At 38.2% G+C, this 18839-nt stretch overlaps 1 protein-coding gene across 3 annotated transcripts in view; it reads right to left on the reverse strand.

Annotated features, from left to right (window-relative positions):
- Positions 1-321: 321 nt before the first annotated feature.
- The window catches only part of ncalda (neurocalcin delta a), a 67825-nt gene continuing 49307 nt past the window's right edge, over positions 322-18839 (reverse strand). For all 3 annotated transcript variants that reach the window (XM_020091363.2, XM_020091364.2, XM_069537181.1), the window contains 4 exons: positions 13405-13815; positions 5560-5665; positions 3802-3921; positions 322-2578 (listed from right to left, as the gene is read on the reverse strand). In XM_020091363.2, coding sequence (XP_019946922.1) covers positions 3824-3921; positions 5560-5665; positions 13405-13782 — 582 coding nt within the window. In that variant the 5' untranslated portion in view covers positions 13783-13815 and the 3' untranslated portion in view covers positions 322-2578; positions 3802-3823. The remainder of the gene's footprint in view (positions 2579-3801; positions 3922-5559; positions 5666-13404; positions 13816-18839) is intronic.

Genomic DNA, 18839 nt, shown 5'->3' on the forward strand with positions numbered 1-18839 from the left:
GTGACAGTGCCTTTGCCATCAGGGCCCCCTCGGCTTTGGAACGGCCCACCTGAAGAGATAAGGCTCGCAGGGTCAGTGAATTCTTTTAAATCACTTCTTAAAACCCATTTTTATAGACTTGCTTTCATGTGATACTGGGATTTTATCGTTTTCATTTTACATTTTACTTGTTTACGTGTTGAAGTATTAATTTACTTTTTTTGCTTTGTTGTCAAAGCACTTTGTAAACTGTTTCTAGTTTCTAGCTATATAAATAAAGTTTATTATTATTATATAATGTGTCATACTGTACATACATACAAGTATAAACCAATACGATAATCTGATCAAAAACACTTTCTGTGATTTATTCATCATGCTAGAAATGAAAACCACAATTACACAACTAAACAAACATCATTTGAATGGTTGCACACAATACTTTGTAAATTTAATTCTAGCCTTTTAAAGTTGACAAAAAACAGAATCATTTGCCAAAAAACTGCAGTCACTAAAATACAGAATACCATACAAAACCTACAAAATGCGACAATTACAAATATTTTGTTCAGCAGATAACATTTGTACAGTATAAATTTATACAATACTGTTTTTTGTTTTTATTTGGCACAAGATGCTTTTTTGTGTTTTAACAGAAATGTTTTACTTGACACTGCTTAAAAGGGAACAAAATCATAAAAATACAGTAAAAGCAACACATTGTGACAGTGTCATTGCAGTAGTTGTGATTCTCTGTGTGTTTGTCTGCATCTTTTTTCTTCTTTACAAAAAAAAAAAAAACAGCAGTTATTTAATAAAACATTCAAAGCTTTTCTAAAAGGGAACCAATGTAATAACTGAAACAGCTTTGCTCAGGTACGTTCCCTGCTCCCGGCTCAAACTCCAACAAGTATCTATGGGGTGAGCCAGGGAGCTTTCTTCTCTGTTTATAAGTTTCTAGTTGCAGCTGAGCAAAGAAGGACGGAGAGAGGAAGTGAGAAAGTGAGAAATCTAAAGTCAATAATTTCTTGTAAGTGTTTTTATAAGTGGGACATCAGCACTTAAGTCGCCATTGATTTTATGTAATACTATAAATTATGTAGATACCATTTAGTGATTAGTATAAACTCAGAATTGGGCAATTTACGGATAATTACTGAGCTCAACTGCAACAGAAAAAATATCTTTGCTCTGACTGACCAGCATCTCTGTTGAACTGAATGTGTCATTATGTGTAGTTTGGTGAGGATGGCGTTCGTCCTCTTTGTTTTCCCCCATAAAGTTATGAACCTTCAGATGTGTCATCTTTGGCAGTCCATACACCAACAACACCGAATTCTGGTCGTACTAATGATGACAATACCAACATACAGAAGTGAGTACAGAGCTTGGTGGACGACTAGTCCCCGATATCCATAAACACACATTAAAAACACACACATGCGCACAAGTCACATGCATATGTTATTTAGTCTATGCACTGCTGTACCCAACTGTTCCAAGGATTGATTCAACATGCAGATGTGTGTCTCTTCTTCACGCAGTACGTGTCGAAAATAAAGAAAGTGGTTTGCATGCTTTATATCCTGCAACAGCTTAACTACACAGACAGATTTTTTAAAATTATTATTTCACAACATTTGTTATGAACTAAGCATTCTGGACTATGTGAATTTGCTTTACAAATGTAGTTGCATTTTAAAATATCTACACTACTCATAATACTTTAACGACTAGTTTTCTATTTGACCTGAAGACAGAGCTCAGTGACACTGTAGCTCTATAGCTGTCAAGTTCTAACTGATATGAAAAACCACTGGAACAGATGATGGGGATACATTTCATCCTTCATCACATCAGCGACACGTCACAAAATCTGACTATTGATAAGGGTGTACTGTATATGCATAGTAGCATAATATAACATGTTCTTGTTGTCCCAGAACAAAATATGAAACAAAATCTATCAAGTTTGCAAAAATACTCAAACATGCGTACACATTCTCACAGTAGAAAAGAGGAAACTAAAAGCAGTACTCATTCTGAGTGAAGGACAAAGAGTCCTCTCTGTAAATTCCATGATCTCAACTATGTTACGTGCTGTTGTTTAACACCATCATCTTTCGTCTGTCGGCTCATGCACACACTCCATCTATGACACACGTTTGAGTGATGGAGGCTCTGTGTCACCCTGGAAGCTCAGGGGGCACAGAGAGCCAAGCAAACACACTGATACAGAAACTCCAGTTTATACTGTATATATATACAACCTACTGTAGACCTTCTTCACACTCTGACATGCCTAAAGGAGAACTGAGGAGTCCTGGTCAAATACAATCAGCGGGGTTAGAAAACCTGATGAGGGTGTGGGAAAGTCTTCAGGTTCAGTTTTTGTTGGAGTTTGGAAGTTTTAGAAAAAACAGCTTTAGGTGAAAAAAACTGGAGAATGTGGCTCCTGTGTCCGTCTTTGAAGTCCTCACTGCAAATTGAAGGCCCCTCTTCATCATCACCATCATCATCATTATCAGCTCATCCTCCTTCATCATCAGTCTGCTCCATGGTGGAGAGTTAAGGGCATTTGGAGTCACCTAAAGAAGCACTGCGAGGAGACAAGGTGAAGAGGAAGAGTCAGACCAGCACTGAGACACACAACACGTGGCTTCCACGTCAACAAATGTTGTAGCCTGGCTCCGCCCATAGATTACAGTGCACTAATCAGCATCTCCATCTATTTCAAAAAAAATTTATGGAAAGGAGCCAATGGCAAGTAGGAATGTCTTAGTGGATTCTCGAGTTATAATTGCATGCATCCTATAATGACTGTTCCTTTAAATTATGAAATCAGTGTTAATCAACGTTTGGTTTCTTAAAATTTCTCTTTCCTTCTAGATCATGCGTAAAAAGGCCACACACACACACACACGCACGCACACACACACACACACGACAAAATCATCATACAAAAACACTAGAACTAAACAGAATTAAAATAAATCATGTTACGAGAAGAATTTACACCTTTACAACATGGACATTTGAAATCTCAGGTCTGTCTACAGTTTACCATCACAAGACTTTTCCTTGCCCTCTTTGTAATCAGCCTCTTTATCCAGCTATCTGTAGTTTCAGGGAATGTGTGGTAGTTTGAAGAAGAAAAAGTCCAAGCAAACTTTAGAATACCTATTGTAGTCTCCCTCAGGAGAGAGAGGGCTTCTTGTAGAAATAATAATCATCTTCACCTTTACTCATCGTCATCTTGACATTCAGCTGAGACGTAAAGTTGCAGCCCAAGTTCACAGAGTGATGAAAGAAGTCATCTCTCACTCATCAGAGCTCAGGGGTTTAACTAAACAGCTTAAATTCTGAGAGAATACTGAGGTGCCCACGAAGACAGTACTTCAAAAATCCTACACATGGAGGCTTTACAAAGAAGAAACTTCCTAGGAGTATCAGCAACTTTCGGTGCATGTTTCAAAATACCAGGCCACCTCCTACAAAGTCTCTCATATCGGTCCATGAGCTACAAATAGTCACACAGCCAGTGACACTGTAGATGACCCATCCCACATCCTGCTCAGTGCACGCAGCCTCTGAATAGCTTCCCTCCAGCAAGCGTCTTCACTGCATGGGAGGCACAAATATTCGAAGAGCATGAGCTTTCCAACAGACACGTCCTGTTACGACACCAGTGCACTCTCAGTAACTATAACCTCTCTGAACCTACTGAGCCCTGCCAATTCTTCACCATTTCATTTTAAGTTGAGGGTGAAAGTGACATATGCGCTGTGAGTTTGAGAGTGAGTTGCTGACTGTGAGACCTACAGGTTATGTCGATGCTTCAGGTTTAGAACTGTCCTGCACTGCTGGGGTCGCACTGCAACAGGCGGACGATGGAGGGGTCGCTCTTAGCTCCTTTGATGAACTCCTCCAAAGACAGTTTACCTACAACACAAACAAGACAAGTGTGCAATGATCATTTTGTTATTTTTGTCATCATTAATATATCAATAAAACTGATGGATCGCAAGGAGAAAATTCTGTATCGTTAAATGGAGGACTCTAAGAGCTACACTTCTTTCAACACATAGTTTGTTTCCGAAACAAGCAGATTCTGACAGTATGATGGTGCATTTGAGGTCTTCATTAAAGCTAGGGTTGGTAATCCTGGAAAAGACGGCAGGTGCATTCTACACTGACTGACAACTGCTAGAAACTGACTTTATCATGACTTGCTCGCTAAATTCTGCTTTTCGTCTCTGCTTCAGTGTTGTATGTCTTTCCTCCTTCCCAGCTGAAGACTCCGGTCATGTGCATTGACAACACAGACAGAGTGTACACAGGCAGGCAGAGCAATAATTGAATTCAATCCAAATGTAATGATTGGTCTTTTTAATCATAGTCCTATGATGGCCACAGGCACCAGTTTTCTTTTTCTTTGTCTTCAGTTGACTTTATTTATCTATCGGGGTGTGAGGAGGATTTCAACAAATACGATTGAAAGTGTTTCAGAAACAAATGAGCAACCTTTAATTTGAATGTGTCGCTGTTGAATTCACTCTAATGAGGTTGTGTGCTCATTCTACTTTGTAAAATGTTCTTTCCAGGCTACCTCATGCAGTGAGGAAGTACATGTCGATGTCAGTGCAATTCTCTGGACCATGGCGCTGAAAGACTTAAACAACTTTAGACCCGTTTGCTGGAGTGGCTGGCGAAATCTGTGACATGTGAAAAGCAATTTAAATGTGAATCTGTTCTCACTTGAGTTTTCACTTCCTTCATCGGTGTCTCTTAATGATGTCCCTTTTCTCACCAAAAGGTGTCAGTGTTGATGATGTTGATGATGATGATCTACTACTTGATGTTTTTATCAAAAGGAAAAGAAAGATGGGACATTTCCATGTCCAGGTCAACACTGTGTCTCTCACTGTTGCAGTTCCGCTTCCTCCCAGTTCCTCTTCCTCTCTCTTCCAATATGTCTTCTCCTCTAATTGTCCATCTCTCTTCCTCACTTCATATGTCTGTGTCTCATGTGCTCAGGATCACATCTGGAATGGTTCTGCTATATGAAATGGCTTTCTGAGTACATGCACTAAAGTTGTATGTGACTGAAGTGTGTATATGACTGGACTTATAGTGTGAATTCTGTTGTCAGTGAAAAGCTGCTTCAGACTGGAGAATGCCTCAGGTGTCAGAGACCAACTGTTCAATACGTTTGCTTTTTAATGTCTGTTATGTCTCAGCTCACTGAATTCACAAAAAAATCTTCCAGAATATTTTTAAAAGGGGTTTTCGCATCCTGATAGATAAACAATAGAAATATATAAAGAAAATATGATTTGCATGTCAGTGTCACAAGTAAAAATCACAGATATTCTCTAATACCTGATGATTTCCTTTTTTTCAGTGTTAACTAGATGCAGCATGTTTTGGCTTTAAACAGTGTAGTGACACCAGTCAGTGTTTTTATGATCTTAATACAACACAGTCTTGTCACAAAAATGACCAACATGTTGTTTTACAATCATCAATGTGAAACTACCCCACTTAAAATATGTTTTCCGTAGATGGAGGTCAGCCTACCGTCCCTGTTGGTGTCCATCTGCCTGAAGATCTTCTCTGTCCTCTTCTCAGGTGTAGACTCATCCTCAGGCATCTTCATCACTGAGGACACCATCTTATAGATTGCCTACATGGAGACACAAGTGAGATCATTCACGAACAAGAACTTTAGTAGGATATATACATATATATATATATATCTGTGTATTTCCATCTGACTGTATCTGACAAGAGTTGTCAATTTAGGAATGCATTTACTCCACCAACACACTTGATCCTGTCTACTATTCATCTTTCATTTTGATTGTTGGAACTCAAACCCTTCCCTTTAATTAGTTTAATTGGACTGAAATAAAAATAGAGCTTACGATTCATTCTTCCATTTTATTTGAATATTTAAATCAAGAATGTAAATTTAGTGACTAAATGTACTCCACCAAAGTTATGTTGTATGCTGTTACACAATAACTAGAGAACCTATTCTATTGAATCTTGGTGGGTGGGGTACAGGCCAAGGAAGAACCCATTAATCTTTCGAGTGGATCTGGACACAAGGGCAGGTCCAGGAATCTTTTTAATCTCTATTTTACAATGTGGGATTTTTCTTTTTTTACATTTTCACATAATTCCTGGAGAAGAATGCAAAACGTTTTGATACATTTCACCTCATTACAAAACTACTGGTTATTTTAGAGCTCAGTGCCTTCTCTCTTAATCTTAGCAAGCAAAATCTGAACAGAAAAAGATTAATTTCCGAGGCAGTTTTCCCATAATTGTTGAAATAGAAAAGATATAACATGAATAAAGGTAAAAAGTATGTTCCTTATGTCCTCATTGACAAGACAGTAGACTTTCCAGTTTGGAAAGAAGAAAACACGTTTAAAGAGTTCTTTCATGGCATCAACTCTCTGTGTCTTTAAACACATATTAAACAAAGTCCTCATATACCAAAACAATATATGTATGTACAATACAATAAAAAACATGCTAACCATGGTTCTTCATCGATTCTTAAAAGATCTCACTCTTTAAATTAATAAAATATAAAATCTGTCTCTGTTATCTTAAATGTATTTAACTGAAGATGAACTCAAGTTCAGTTAACTCTAGTTTTGCATTTTCAAAGCTCACAAAGTAACACTGAACTCAATTCATTTATACCTTCAACCTCACATTTTTAAGGCATCAAGTGAACTTGAAACTATTGTTCGGTTTTTCCGTTCAGACATTTAGTCCCAACGATGCTCAGCCACAATATGAATATTAGCTTCTTAATTAATGATATGAGTAACATTTATTATGCTCTTTCACAAAGACAAACACAAGTGAGTCAATATAGATTGTCAGAGTTTGCACCCACTGAGCACAGACAGGAATGTTTTCGAGGATGTCAGCTCGTAGCACTGCTTCACCGCTCTGTGATTACATTTTCACAGTTTAGGTGGAGGGGTGGAGACAAACATGTGCACACGCACAATCCCACACAGACTATTCATCAGTGTTGTGTCTCCTCTGCTCTCTGTTGCATTACAGGCTGTTTGGCAGTAAACAGTGAAATCACAACCCACTCTCCGTGTCTCTAATAAAGAGGCGGGTTTGAGGGGAATGAGAGCTGACATGTGAACAGAGGATGTTTGATTGTAATTACAGTATGGTGGGAGCTTTAAATAGGTGCTGGTTATGCCTCCTATTAGAGGCAGGGCGGCTCAGCTTCTGGGTCAAAGTGGAGCCAAGAGACAAGCAGCATCCATGGTTAATATCAGCCTTCATTTCTATTTGGAGCTTGGCCTGTCATTATTCGAAATCCTTCAACCTGCTGGTGAGTGTTTCGTATATTCAGCCAATATAACATCATGGGGATTTAGCTGCTTATCTAAAGCTACGCAGTGGAATGAGCTTAAACTTCCAAATCCCAAAATTACAAGCAACCAATAAAAATTTGAATGATCTGCAGCTTATAGACAAAATATTTGTGACCTTTTTTGTCTCCACCCTCAGTATTCTACACTGACATCAAATGAATGATTCAAATACACAACAAACAAGGATTGCTTGATTTAAAGTACAAGTCTGTTGATGCCTTTATCTTATCATTTCTTCTGTGTATCTCATACATCTTATTATATATAAATCTTAACACGGAGTGCTACTGCCATTTAAAAACTATTAAATCAATAAGAAGAAACACACACTGTAGTTTATTTCGACTCAATCCCACATGCATGACCTGGTGGCTAAAGGTGCCAACCAATTCCATATTAACCTGTGGCTGAAAACAATCTCTAGCAAAGCCTTGTCACTCACATTTAAAGATTGACATCTTTAGCAGGAACAACTGTTCCAAAGACAGTTGTTCCTGCGTCTGTACTTTTAAGGGTTCCGATAGATGTTAAATGAAATGGGTCCACATTTTGGTAGCTAAGATCACTTCTGGGAAAGAGAGTGTAGAAAGAGAAAGCTAAATTAATGTGAGTCCACACCTATGGCGATAATGTAACTAGCGGGTTGAAGTTGTTGTAACTGGGCTTATTTCACGGTCGTGATCGATATTAGCAGTTTTACTAGCATCAGTCAACTCTCAGCCACTGGCTACATCTGAAATTCTTTTTTTTCCAAGAGGAAATATTACAGTTTACAGACCAGCAAACACAGTCGTGATGGAAACAACAACATAAGAAGATAAAAAAAATGCTGTGTTACACTGACAGAGAAACGAAAAAAATTAAAAAGTTACTGCTGGGTATTGGTACTATCAAATGTGAACTGTACTGGGGGCAAACACTTTGTTGGTTATAGTTCTTTCATGAGATTTATTGACAGTTTAAAAACAAAAGCAAGAAATGCAGCCATATCATTTCCAATCAGTAAAGATAGATTGCACATTTGAGGCCGTTAAATTATCAGGGATATTGATTCTCTAAAATCAAAAGTAAAACCTGTCTTATTCAGGTTTCTTCTGTATCCACAGAACGCAGTCTGTGTTGGGCTGTTTGAGGGTTTCCGTCTTTTTCCCTCTCAAGGCACCTGCCTGCTTATGTATCCTCCCCTGTATACCTGCTCCCACTTTATTCTATGGATTATTCTTTATTTCTCATAAATCTAACAACAACACCTCAATCCCTTTTTCTCTCTCTGTCAGCACTTTCCCTTTTTGTTAACAAAATGTAAAAGTTTAGAGAGACTTCACCAAGCAGCATCCAATCTACAACCTGAATGCTCCAATGAGATAAAAAAAGGTTCTGCCATTCCTTTCATCCAGGAGCTCCGGACAAGAACAAAATATGGTCTCCTGTGGAGCTGGAAACAGCTGGAGCTGCAGTTTAGTGAGGGCAGAAGGGCCAAGCAGAGGCCATCAGAGAACTCTGTTATTGTTATCATTATTATTAGATAGTTAATGGAATAAAAAATATGTTTTTATCTATAAACAAGTTATATATGGTGTTTTTTTTCTCAATTTTTGGCAAAATGATCAGGATAGGCTTTATATTTCACCCTGCTCTCTGCTTTCCAGTAGGTGCTGAACAGAAGGTGAACTGTCAGGCTCACCTTTTATTTTGAAAGAGGTACAGAAAGTGGTTCAAACTGTTTTGCTTTCGAAAAATTAACTCATTGGCACGACAGCTGGGAGAAAAAAGTTAGGAAGGTGAAAATGTAAACAATGTAACAAAACTAATCTTTAAAAGATCTTTTTTTAAAAATTACAACCATCGAAATTATGATACCTTTACTAGCAGGTGAAACTATAACTACCTTATATGTTTATATATATATATATATATTGTCCATCTCTATTGCACAAGTCCCTTTTAAAATGTATTGAATGATTATCTAACTATTTGGGGCTGTTGAAGAGTGTTGTTCTAGTGCATTGTTTTCTTTCTTTCTTTCTTTCTTTTTTCATTTTCTCTATTATTAAATGGATAATAAGAATTCCCTCATTATCTACTCACCACTATGCTGATGGAGGGGTGGGTGAAGTGTTTGAGTCTACAAAACATTTTAGGAGTTTCAGGGGAAAACAGTGTTTCAGCCAAGGTGACCTCTTCTTCAGACGTAATAAAACAACAGAAAAAACAGAACATTCCTCCATACTGCTCCTGTGGTGTCATTCAAGTGTCCGCAAGAAACGACATTCATGTTTGACTTAAAACAAGGTCATTTACACTGTGTTTTAAGCCTAAATTTCCACTACCGGAAGTGGCGATGCTAGCAGACGTAGCCACACAGTGGTGAGGTTTTGTTAACGCACCTCTGAGGAGGATATCAGAGGACATTAAGGCTAAAAACACAGTGTAAATGATGCAGTATCGAGTCAAATATGAATGTTGGGGCTTACGGACACTTTGATGACACCGCACAAGCAGTATGGAGGAATGGTATGTTTTTTTTCTGTTTGTTTACATCTGAAGAAGAGAGCACAATTGACTTCAATCATATCGGATTCAGCTGCAATGCTGTTTATTCTTGAAACTCCAGAAGTGTTTTGTGGACTCAAACACTTCACCCACTCCTCCATTGGCATAGTGGTGAGTAGACAATGAGTGGATTTTTATCCCTTTAAACTACGGCTCATCAAAGGGGTTTTCCAGGCTGATGGGTGGTTAAGGTTGGCCGGGGTGTGTCCAGTATTATATTCTTTAATAGGGCCCAACATTTCTAGTGGCGCCCCAGCAACTACGCCTCACTAATCTGTTCCATGTCACTAAATGACCACTATGATGCGGCCTTTCTTTTTTACCGATCTACAATATAGATTGTACTCGTCTGCTCTGCTGATATTTGTGTTTCATACTGAAGGCAGGATTACAAGGTTAGAAGTGAAAACTATTGAGGATTGGATGAGACAGAATTATCTTTCTCCCTGCTTTCACATTTGGTCATTATCTGAATAGGATGCACCAGGCTGGCTGTGATCCATGTCATTCAATTACTCCCACAGCAAGGCTAATTTTAAGCATCTCCAGCATTTACACACACTGCAGGAGTACATTTTCTACCTCCCAGTCACTACAGCAAATGGAGGTGAGTGAGAATAGAGAACATGGAGAGCACCGTGGGAGGCATGACCGAGCCCTTTCGGTAAAGAATTGGAAAAGTGCTGCCCACAAATACGAGTGTGACAGAGAGAATTAACTCTAAAAACTAGGCTACCTGCTGTCATTTGAGGATTCAAATAGTTATTTCTGTAATGAGCAACAATGCAACAGGCTGCACATACAAGATTCAGTACAGGAACAACAGTCTACGTACACCATCAAATGAACTGCATGTGCAAAGACTGCTCCTAAAAGCAGAATAACATTTAAATATCCCATATATATATATCTTCATCAGAAAATGCTAAATTCAGATTCTGAATATAAATATGAATACTGTCAGATTGGGAATAATAATTACTTTGCATATAGACGTACTAATTGTTCAATATGTATTGTGTTGCAGGCAATGTTACCATCTTCTTTGTAGAACACTTTGTAACATTGCAACATTGCAAGGAATTGAATATTTTTCCAAACCAGCGAAATGAATAACTAATGAAACAAAGTAAAATATTGGCCAAATCAAAACTTTGATTTGAGTACAAAGATTAACACATGTTGGCCTTCAAGAACTGAAAAACTGTTGCTTTTGCTTCAAACAGCATTTCCTGAATTAACTGGTTGGCATGGATGTAACCAACAAACCTGCTAACAAGCTTGCTAGCGTTTGCTCTCAGTATATGCCTGTCCCTTGAGAGTATGAAAACTGAAGAAGGTTATCCATTGTCAGCAGAAAGAGTTCTGATGCAGCTGACAGCAGATACCATGATCACAGTAAGCTTTACTTAACGACGCTGAGTATGGTGCCTCTTCTGAAAACGTTTCTCTTAAACCTGCTATCTCTCTGTGGAGGCAGGTGGCACTGAATCAAGGGAATCAGCCAGCCAAACATTGAGAGGGAGTAGAGTCTACATGTGTATCATCTGAAGAGCTGAGGAGCCATGTCCCCCAACTTACAACATAACACAATAAGTCAGTGTCATTGAAAAAGAGTAAAAACGTACAAAAAAAGCAATGGTTTGAAGACAGTTGCACAATAGGAGTGATTGGTGGAAAAATGTCTTTTGAAGAAAAAAGTAAGCAGTGTCCAAAAGTTTAAAATCTACTTATTACTATGAATTCCACAATCTGTGTACAATGTTGTTAAGTGGATGCCTATGTTATACAGATTTTTCTGTTTGAGATAATACGTTTCCTTACAATTCAAAACAAACTTGCCAGCTCTATGGCTTGTCTCCAATAAGTAAGTATGCAACTCATTTCCTCACTTATGCAAACACCTCATGTTCATAGAAGGACTCCCAGCACAAAGACAAGGTGAGAAGAAGTAAAAGCGAGGTGAATTTGGGTGACACTGAGGTGAGAGAAACTGCCTGCTGTTACACAAATGTCCAGGAAAAAAGAGAAAGAAAGATGAAAAGCAGGCTGACACACTCACACACACGCACGCACTATATACTGCATTTGGGTGTGCATGAATGATGTGTTTACTTGAAATGCCACCCTCACTCCCCCCTTTTCCTTGTCATTTTCTTTTTTAAAGGTGAGCTGTGCCCTGCTATAGAGCTTTAATATCAGTTTACATACTTAAAGTATGTAGTTTGTTGAATGATCCAAGATGTATAAATCATGTTTTGGTCATAGGCAAAAATAACAAGGGTGAGGGTTTCTCAAATTCAGTCAGCAATATCTCTTTTCAACACTAATATCTTGCTATTAATGTTTGAAATCCTGCCGAGTCGACTGACATTTATCTTTATTACCTTTATGAATAATGTTAACATGTTTTTGGCAGCTAAAAAAAGAAAATATGTGGGCTTTACAAAATATGCCAATGCTTGTAATAGATGGAACTTGCACACAGAATCATTGTAGTACATGACTTAATAGTCTTAAAGGGATAGTTCACCCAAAATTTAAAGTTCACTCATTATCTACTCACCACTGTGCCGATGGGGGGAGGTGAAGTCTTTGAGTACACAAACACTTTTGGAGTTTCAGGGGTAAATAGTGGTGCAGCCTAATCCAATCCAAGTGTCCCTAAGCCCCGACATTCAATTTTACATAGTCATTTATACCGTGCTTTTAGCCTAAATGTCCTCTGATATCCACACTCGAACACAGCTCTGTGCTGAGGAACCAACGTTGTTTACCCCTGAAACTCCAAAAGTGTTTGTGGACTCAAAGACTTCACCCCTCCATCGGCAGAAAGGTGATTAAATAATGAGTGAATTTTCAATTTTAGGTGAACTATCCCTTTAATGCAGACAATAAGGAGTGTATATACTTAACAGCAGAACTGGATTAGGCTAAGATTTAGTTTCATTTTCTCCTGTAAATGGTGCAGAGCAGATGGAAAATCGATCATTTTCTTTTCTTGATAAAGCTACGACCACATGTAAAAAAGGAGTAAAGCTAATGAACCATTTTCTGAAACTGTGTCCATCTGCAGGACAAGGAACATATGATGCAAACTAGTGTTCATATGTAATTTTGAAAAGCACTGAGCCATACGTCCTGTTTTTAAAATGCCTGTACTGTCATAAAAAGTGTATTATGGATACAAGGGCTAACAGTCACTGCTCTGGCTAATATCAGTTGAGTGGATGTTTGAATGTCTGTGATTCACGTGACTGCAATTAATTCAGAATTGAATGACTCGCAGTCAAGGCCACTTGAGGCTTTAATGACATCAACACTTTCTTCTCGGTGCAACAATTTTCTTTTTGGCTTTTGCACTTTTCAGTATGTTAGACACTGAGAACTTTGGTTATCATTATCTGTTTAATATGTACCATTTGTGTCCACAGATAGCATGCACACTCACCTGTACTATCTCCAGCATCTCAGCTTTACTGATGTACCCGTTCCCATCCAGGTCATACATACTGAACGCCCATTTCAGCTTCTGCTCCAGCTTGCCACGTGATGTCACACTTAGTGCAATGATAAACTCCCGGAAGTCTATTGTCCCATCACCGTTAGCATCAAATGTGCGAAACACATGCTCGGCGAACTTTGAAGCATCTCCATAGGGGAAAAAGTTACCATAGATCTTCTTGAACTCCTCCATGGACAAGTTCCCGCTGGGGCAGTCCCTTAGGAAGCCCTTGTACCACTCCTGGATCTCATGCTCGGTGAAGTCGGTGCTCTCAAGCAGGTCCTGCATCACCTCAGGACGGAGCTTGCTGTTCTGCTTTCCCATGTCTGTCAGTCCTGTTGATCAATCAGCTCTCAGCTGGAGGGGACAGAGAACAGAGAAGGCGATGCTTTTAGGATGAGATACATGCAGATATTACTTCATATACAGTGCAACACTGTAGCTTTTTGATTACTAAGTCCCAGCTGAGCGACAGAGATAAAAAAAACTGTTTACACATGTACAGTATAAGATGACTTGAAAACCTTTAACTATAGGTGCAACATCACAAAGGGAGGAAAATAAACTTGAATGACTGAGACCTTATGAACATAGCCACATGATAAGTTGTTTTTTGTGAACCAAACTGCATGAATTTCAAAAAGTAATGTGTGGAAAACATTCAGGGTAGATCACTATGGTTGGTTTGTAGGCACTTTCCATTGGAGTATTTTTTGCCACGGTCAACTGGTAGGAGGCCCCTGGGAACACATTGGGGTCCTCCAGCAGAAACTAGAACACGCTGCAAAGGAAACGACATCTGGACTACTCAACCTGCTGCCACTGTGAGCAGTCTCAAGCTAGAGGACAGACAATGGGTAACATTTTGTGGCTGTATGTGGTTTTACCACACATTTTGTTTTACCACAACTGGTGTAATTGTGTCCCAAAACAAATAACTGGTAATTTTACCATGTGTCCTTCTTTCTGTGACTCATGACAACGGATCATATACAGGCAGTTCTTTGATAAACTATAGAGCAACTGTATCCCTGTTAAATTCCACTTTACTTTGAAAGTGTAGTTTAGCAATTGATTCCACTGTAGGGTGTTTTGAGGTCTGATTCTGATCCATGCATCAGCTACATAACCACCAGACTAAGCTAAGGAAGCAGCTGCTGTGTCCTCAAGTGGTTTTGTCGAAGTATAAACCAAAATGTTAGCAATCATTCTTTTTAAACGCATCAGGACTAAAAACTCCCTTTTTTAAACGAATGGAACTTTCCATGGAAAACTGCTCTGAACACACACAGTGCCATATGCCTAACATGGATTTAATTAGTCTATAAAATCTCTAGACACACATTAAACTTGGCTTTAATGCACAGGGAGGCAAAAGTGGTTTTATCAAATGACATTTAAACAGAGCTGCTTGACAAACACAACTCAGATTCTCTTCCTGGAACTGGAGTTTAAGTGTTTGTAGTGCAAATCTTTATGAACAGCATAAAGCTTATAATCCCTGTTTCCAGTCAATTAAAATGTTCATGTAAAACGAGAAATAAAACATTTACTCAGAGTAATAACAATGATGAGTCATCATGCAGGTGATCCAGATACATTGCTTTACTTTCTGACAATAGTGACTGTGACTGTTTCTGTCTATTATTTTAAGTGATTAACATGAGTACACAGTATTCTGGTAGGATACTACTATGCCATATTTAGATTATATATCATATCCATATTTTATGTATGTATGTTCGTCTTACATAATGTGTACATGATGCTTGTCATAAATACATATTTTATCACTACATTACTGCTGTATTATTACTGATAATTATATATAATTCTATTATGCTGTTCCATTATTAGTTGTAGTAATATATATATATATATATATATAATTATAATTGCTATGGTATCACAGAACATTATTATTAGTATGCAGCAATAGTACACTATTACTATTATTATTGGTATTGGTATTATTATTATTGCTATGATATGATATCACTGTACATATGCAGCATGTGGACAATTAGAAGTATTATTAACACTATTATTATTATTACTGACATCATCATAATTTCATCAGTATGCTATCACCACCATTCTTTGCACACCAGTATCACAACTTCCTTTGCACCTTATTTATTTAATCTCTCTTTCTGCCATATTATAAGTGTGTTGGACTTTTACAGCACCATGTGTATTTTCTTTTCCTTTTTGTGTATTTTTACCTTGTATCATATTGTATTTTTATATACGTGGCAACTGCTGGATGGATCTATCTATTTCATCGATATTAGACAATTTGTTATGCATAAATGCTTTAAACATTGAAACACCTTGTTGATGTGTTTAGCCACACACGGGCATCTATTGCACTTCTGTCCGTCCTGGGAGAGGGATCCCTCACACGTGGCTCTCTGAGTTTTCTACGCCGCCCCCCCATTTAGGTAGTTTTTCCTCACCCTTGTTCCTCACGCACCTTGTTAAGCCCTATGAGACATATTGTCATTTGTAAATATGGGCTATACAAATAAATTTCTGATCTATCTATCTACTCAGAGCTTTGAAACTGTCAGATGACCTAAGGCCAATATATATAAATATTTTATAACTCTGTTTGATTTTGATTGGTATAGTTATTTTAAGTAGATTGTCTGTATTTGATGATATCATAAGTTATTCCTCAGTGTCTTATTTATTTAATGTTAGTCACTTTAGGCCTCCATTGATTTGTTATATTTTAATAGCACACAAAAGAGACAGAGGAAGGAGTTTTGGAGTAACTGAGGGAAACAGTGACAGTGGGGAGAGACACAGTGATGGAGGTCTGAGTCTGTTTTCTATCCGCCACTTTGGCAACACAAACAGGAAGTGCCTGCTCTATGGTCTCAGTGATAATGTGCTCTGAAGTAATCACCCTCTATATTTTATGGAATAATAAATTATTATATTTGATCATGTGTGTTACAATAAAGTGTTCATGTTAATACAATTATAAGAAAGCATGTTTGAAATGACCCATGCATGTTTTACATGTTTTTGTGTTTCTTGTGTGTGTTCAGGTTGTATGGATATGTATTTATGAGTTCAGCCCTGTGCATCGCCCTGTTTGCCTTGCTCTGGCTCTCAGTTGATGAGTCATGTCAGTACTCAAACGTAGTAAGGGCTTCTAATACTACTGTGCTTCATGAAACCATAGCAAATGACAATAGCTTTACTGCTATAATCTATTGTTGAGAGAATGGAGAAAAAAGAGAGAGAACTGAGCAGTTCAATGTATCAACAGCTCAAGTTCAATTGTTACAAATTGTTAAAACACACTCCTGCCCCCGAGGTTCAACCAAGGCTACCACTGAGAAGAAATTCCATACAGTAAGCAAGGATATCTGAGAAGTGATAACATATCAGAGACTCTCAGTCTGATGGAAAATCTCCAGCTCCCAGCGTTCTGTTAAACTCAGTAACATCCCAGGTGAGGTGCAGCTTCTACCTGTCTTCGACACACAGGATGATAAACACAGCTCTGATGTAAATCACAGTGATAAATCACTTGAGTGGCGCATGAATGAATGCAAGGATGATTTTCACAGAGCATTCTTTTTTGACACTCGCCTTTGTTTACTTCTATCACTGACTTATTTGTACAGTCACACTGAGCTCTGTAAAACTAACTGCTCAATCTTTAAACAGGAGCATATGGAAAATGTGTGAAGGGAGATAACATGGAAATAGATAACATTTCCCAGGCTGCACGTATATCAATGAAAACAAGATAACATGGAGACTGGAATTGACACAAGGGAGAGAGTCTCTTAATGCCATGCAGACGTTAGAAGATAGAACCCAGATACTACTACACAGTGCCAAGCATATTTGAGTAAATGTTGACAAGTTTAATAAGACTGAGAGTCAGCCATATTAGCAGGTCTGTGAGCCTGTGTTTAGTTTTACACTGGTGTCTGGAGCCAATAGCTTATTTTATATGAATGCCAACATTTGCTACACTAAACACAAGTGACAGTTGAGGCTGATGGGATTGTCATTAGTTTTTAGTCTTACAACATTATTGTGTAAATTAATATTTTCACCTGATGAAAAAGTAGAACATGAACCTATTCACCATAGATCATGGGAATACTGTACCTGTCAAGACATTTTACTCAAAGCAACTCATCATCCATAGTGGAAAAGATTCATTCTATAAACCACAAAATGTATTGCAATTAAACCAATAGTTGCTGAGGTGTTCAGTCTGGATTAAAATGGTGGACTGGGGTGGCGTATAGCTCACCTGGTATAGCTGCCGCCCCAACGAGGCAGCTCCGACCTGTGGCCATTTCTGCAATGTCCTCCCCCACTCTCTCTCTGTCCCCCCTTAACAGCTTGCTCTCCCTACTATCGATTAAAGGCAATAAAAGCCCCCAAAAATAAAAAAAACTGACCAACAGACCATCCGATTAGCAATGTAATCCAAAGCCGTCCACTAACCTGAGTAAAAACTGCAAGACTAAATGTGGATCCAATGATTACTGAGAATGATAAACAATGAGGTTGTAGTTGTTGTAATTTATAAATGCTATTCAGACAAGAAACTTAATTACTTTTATGCATGTTCTCAGTGATTTAAATGTATGTGCTTGACTTTCACTGAATCTAGTTGCCATGAGCAAGGGCCTTCAAAATGAAATAAAGGGGTTCAAATTTTTACATAGTGCCTTTTAATATCACATCTTTTGATAAAATATTTTTTGTTGTTTTGTTAAATTTTATTCTCTGTCCTTGAATTGAATGTGAAACTGCAAAAAAAGAAAAAAGCTTTTATTGACAATTACTGTGCTCTTTATAATACTTATATGATACTATAATCTTGATTGCTGACCCACTCTGCTCCTTCACCTAGTAGGATGCAGATTTCCATTCCACACACAACTTTAGCTATAACGACCGCTGATGACCTGCTCAGCAAACTCATAATGCTGCTAGCAACAGGAGCCGTAGTGTGTGAGTGTAAACTCAGCAGAGGAGATCAGATGAGGAAGCAAAACGACTTGATCACACACAGACATGCAATCTAGAGCCTTGTGAACACTGTAAATATTATTATTCTGTTGACTTGCTCTCCTTCACACAATATCTATTGCACTTCAGAATGTCCTGGGACAGGGTTCCCTCACATGTGGCTCTTTCTGAGTGTTCTACTGACAAAGCATGCAGGGTAGATCACAAATCGACGAAGCATGACAGGGACTGCTTTGTTGCAAAGAGGCAACTCAATAAAGAAATTAAAGTAAGTGTTAAACTAGAATTTCCATACTGCTGTTAAATCCATTCAAATTTCGTCTCTTGAAGCAAACTACCGACCATCTCTACAGTCAACAACAGAT

The sequence above is a fragment of the Paralichthys olivaceus genome, chromosome 13 (assembly GCF_024713975.1).
Source record: "Paralichthys olivaceus isolate ysfri-2021 chromosome 13, ASM2471397v2, whole genome shotgun sequence".
NCBI classification, from domain to species: Eukaryota; Metazoa; Chordata; class Actinopteri; order Pleuronectiformes; family Paralichthyidae; genus Paralichthys; species Paralichthys olivaceus.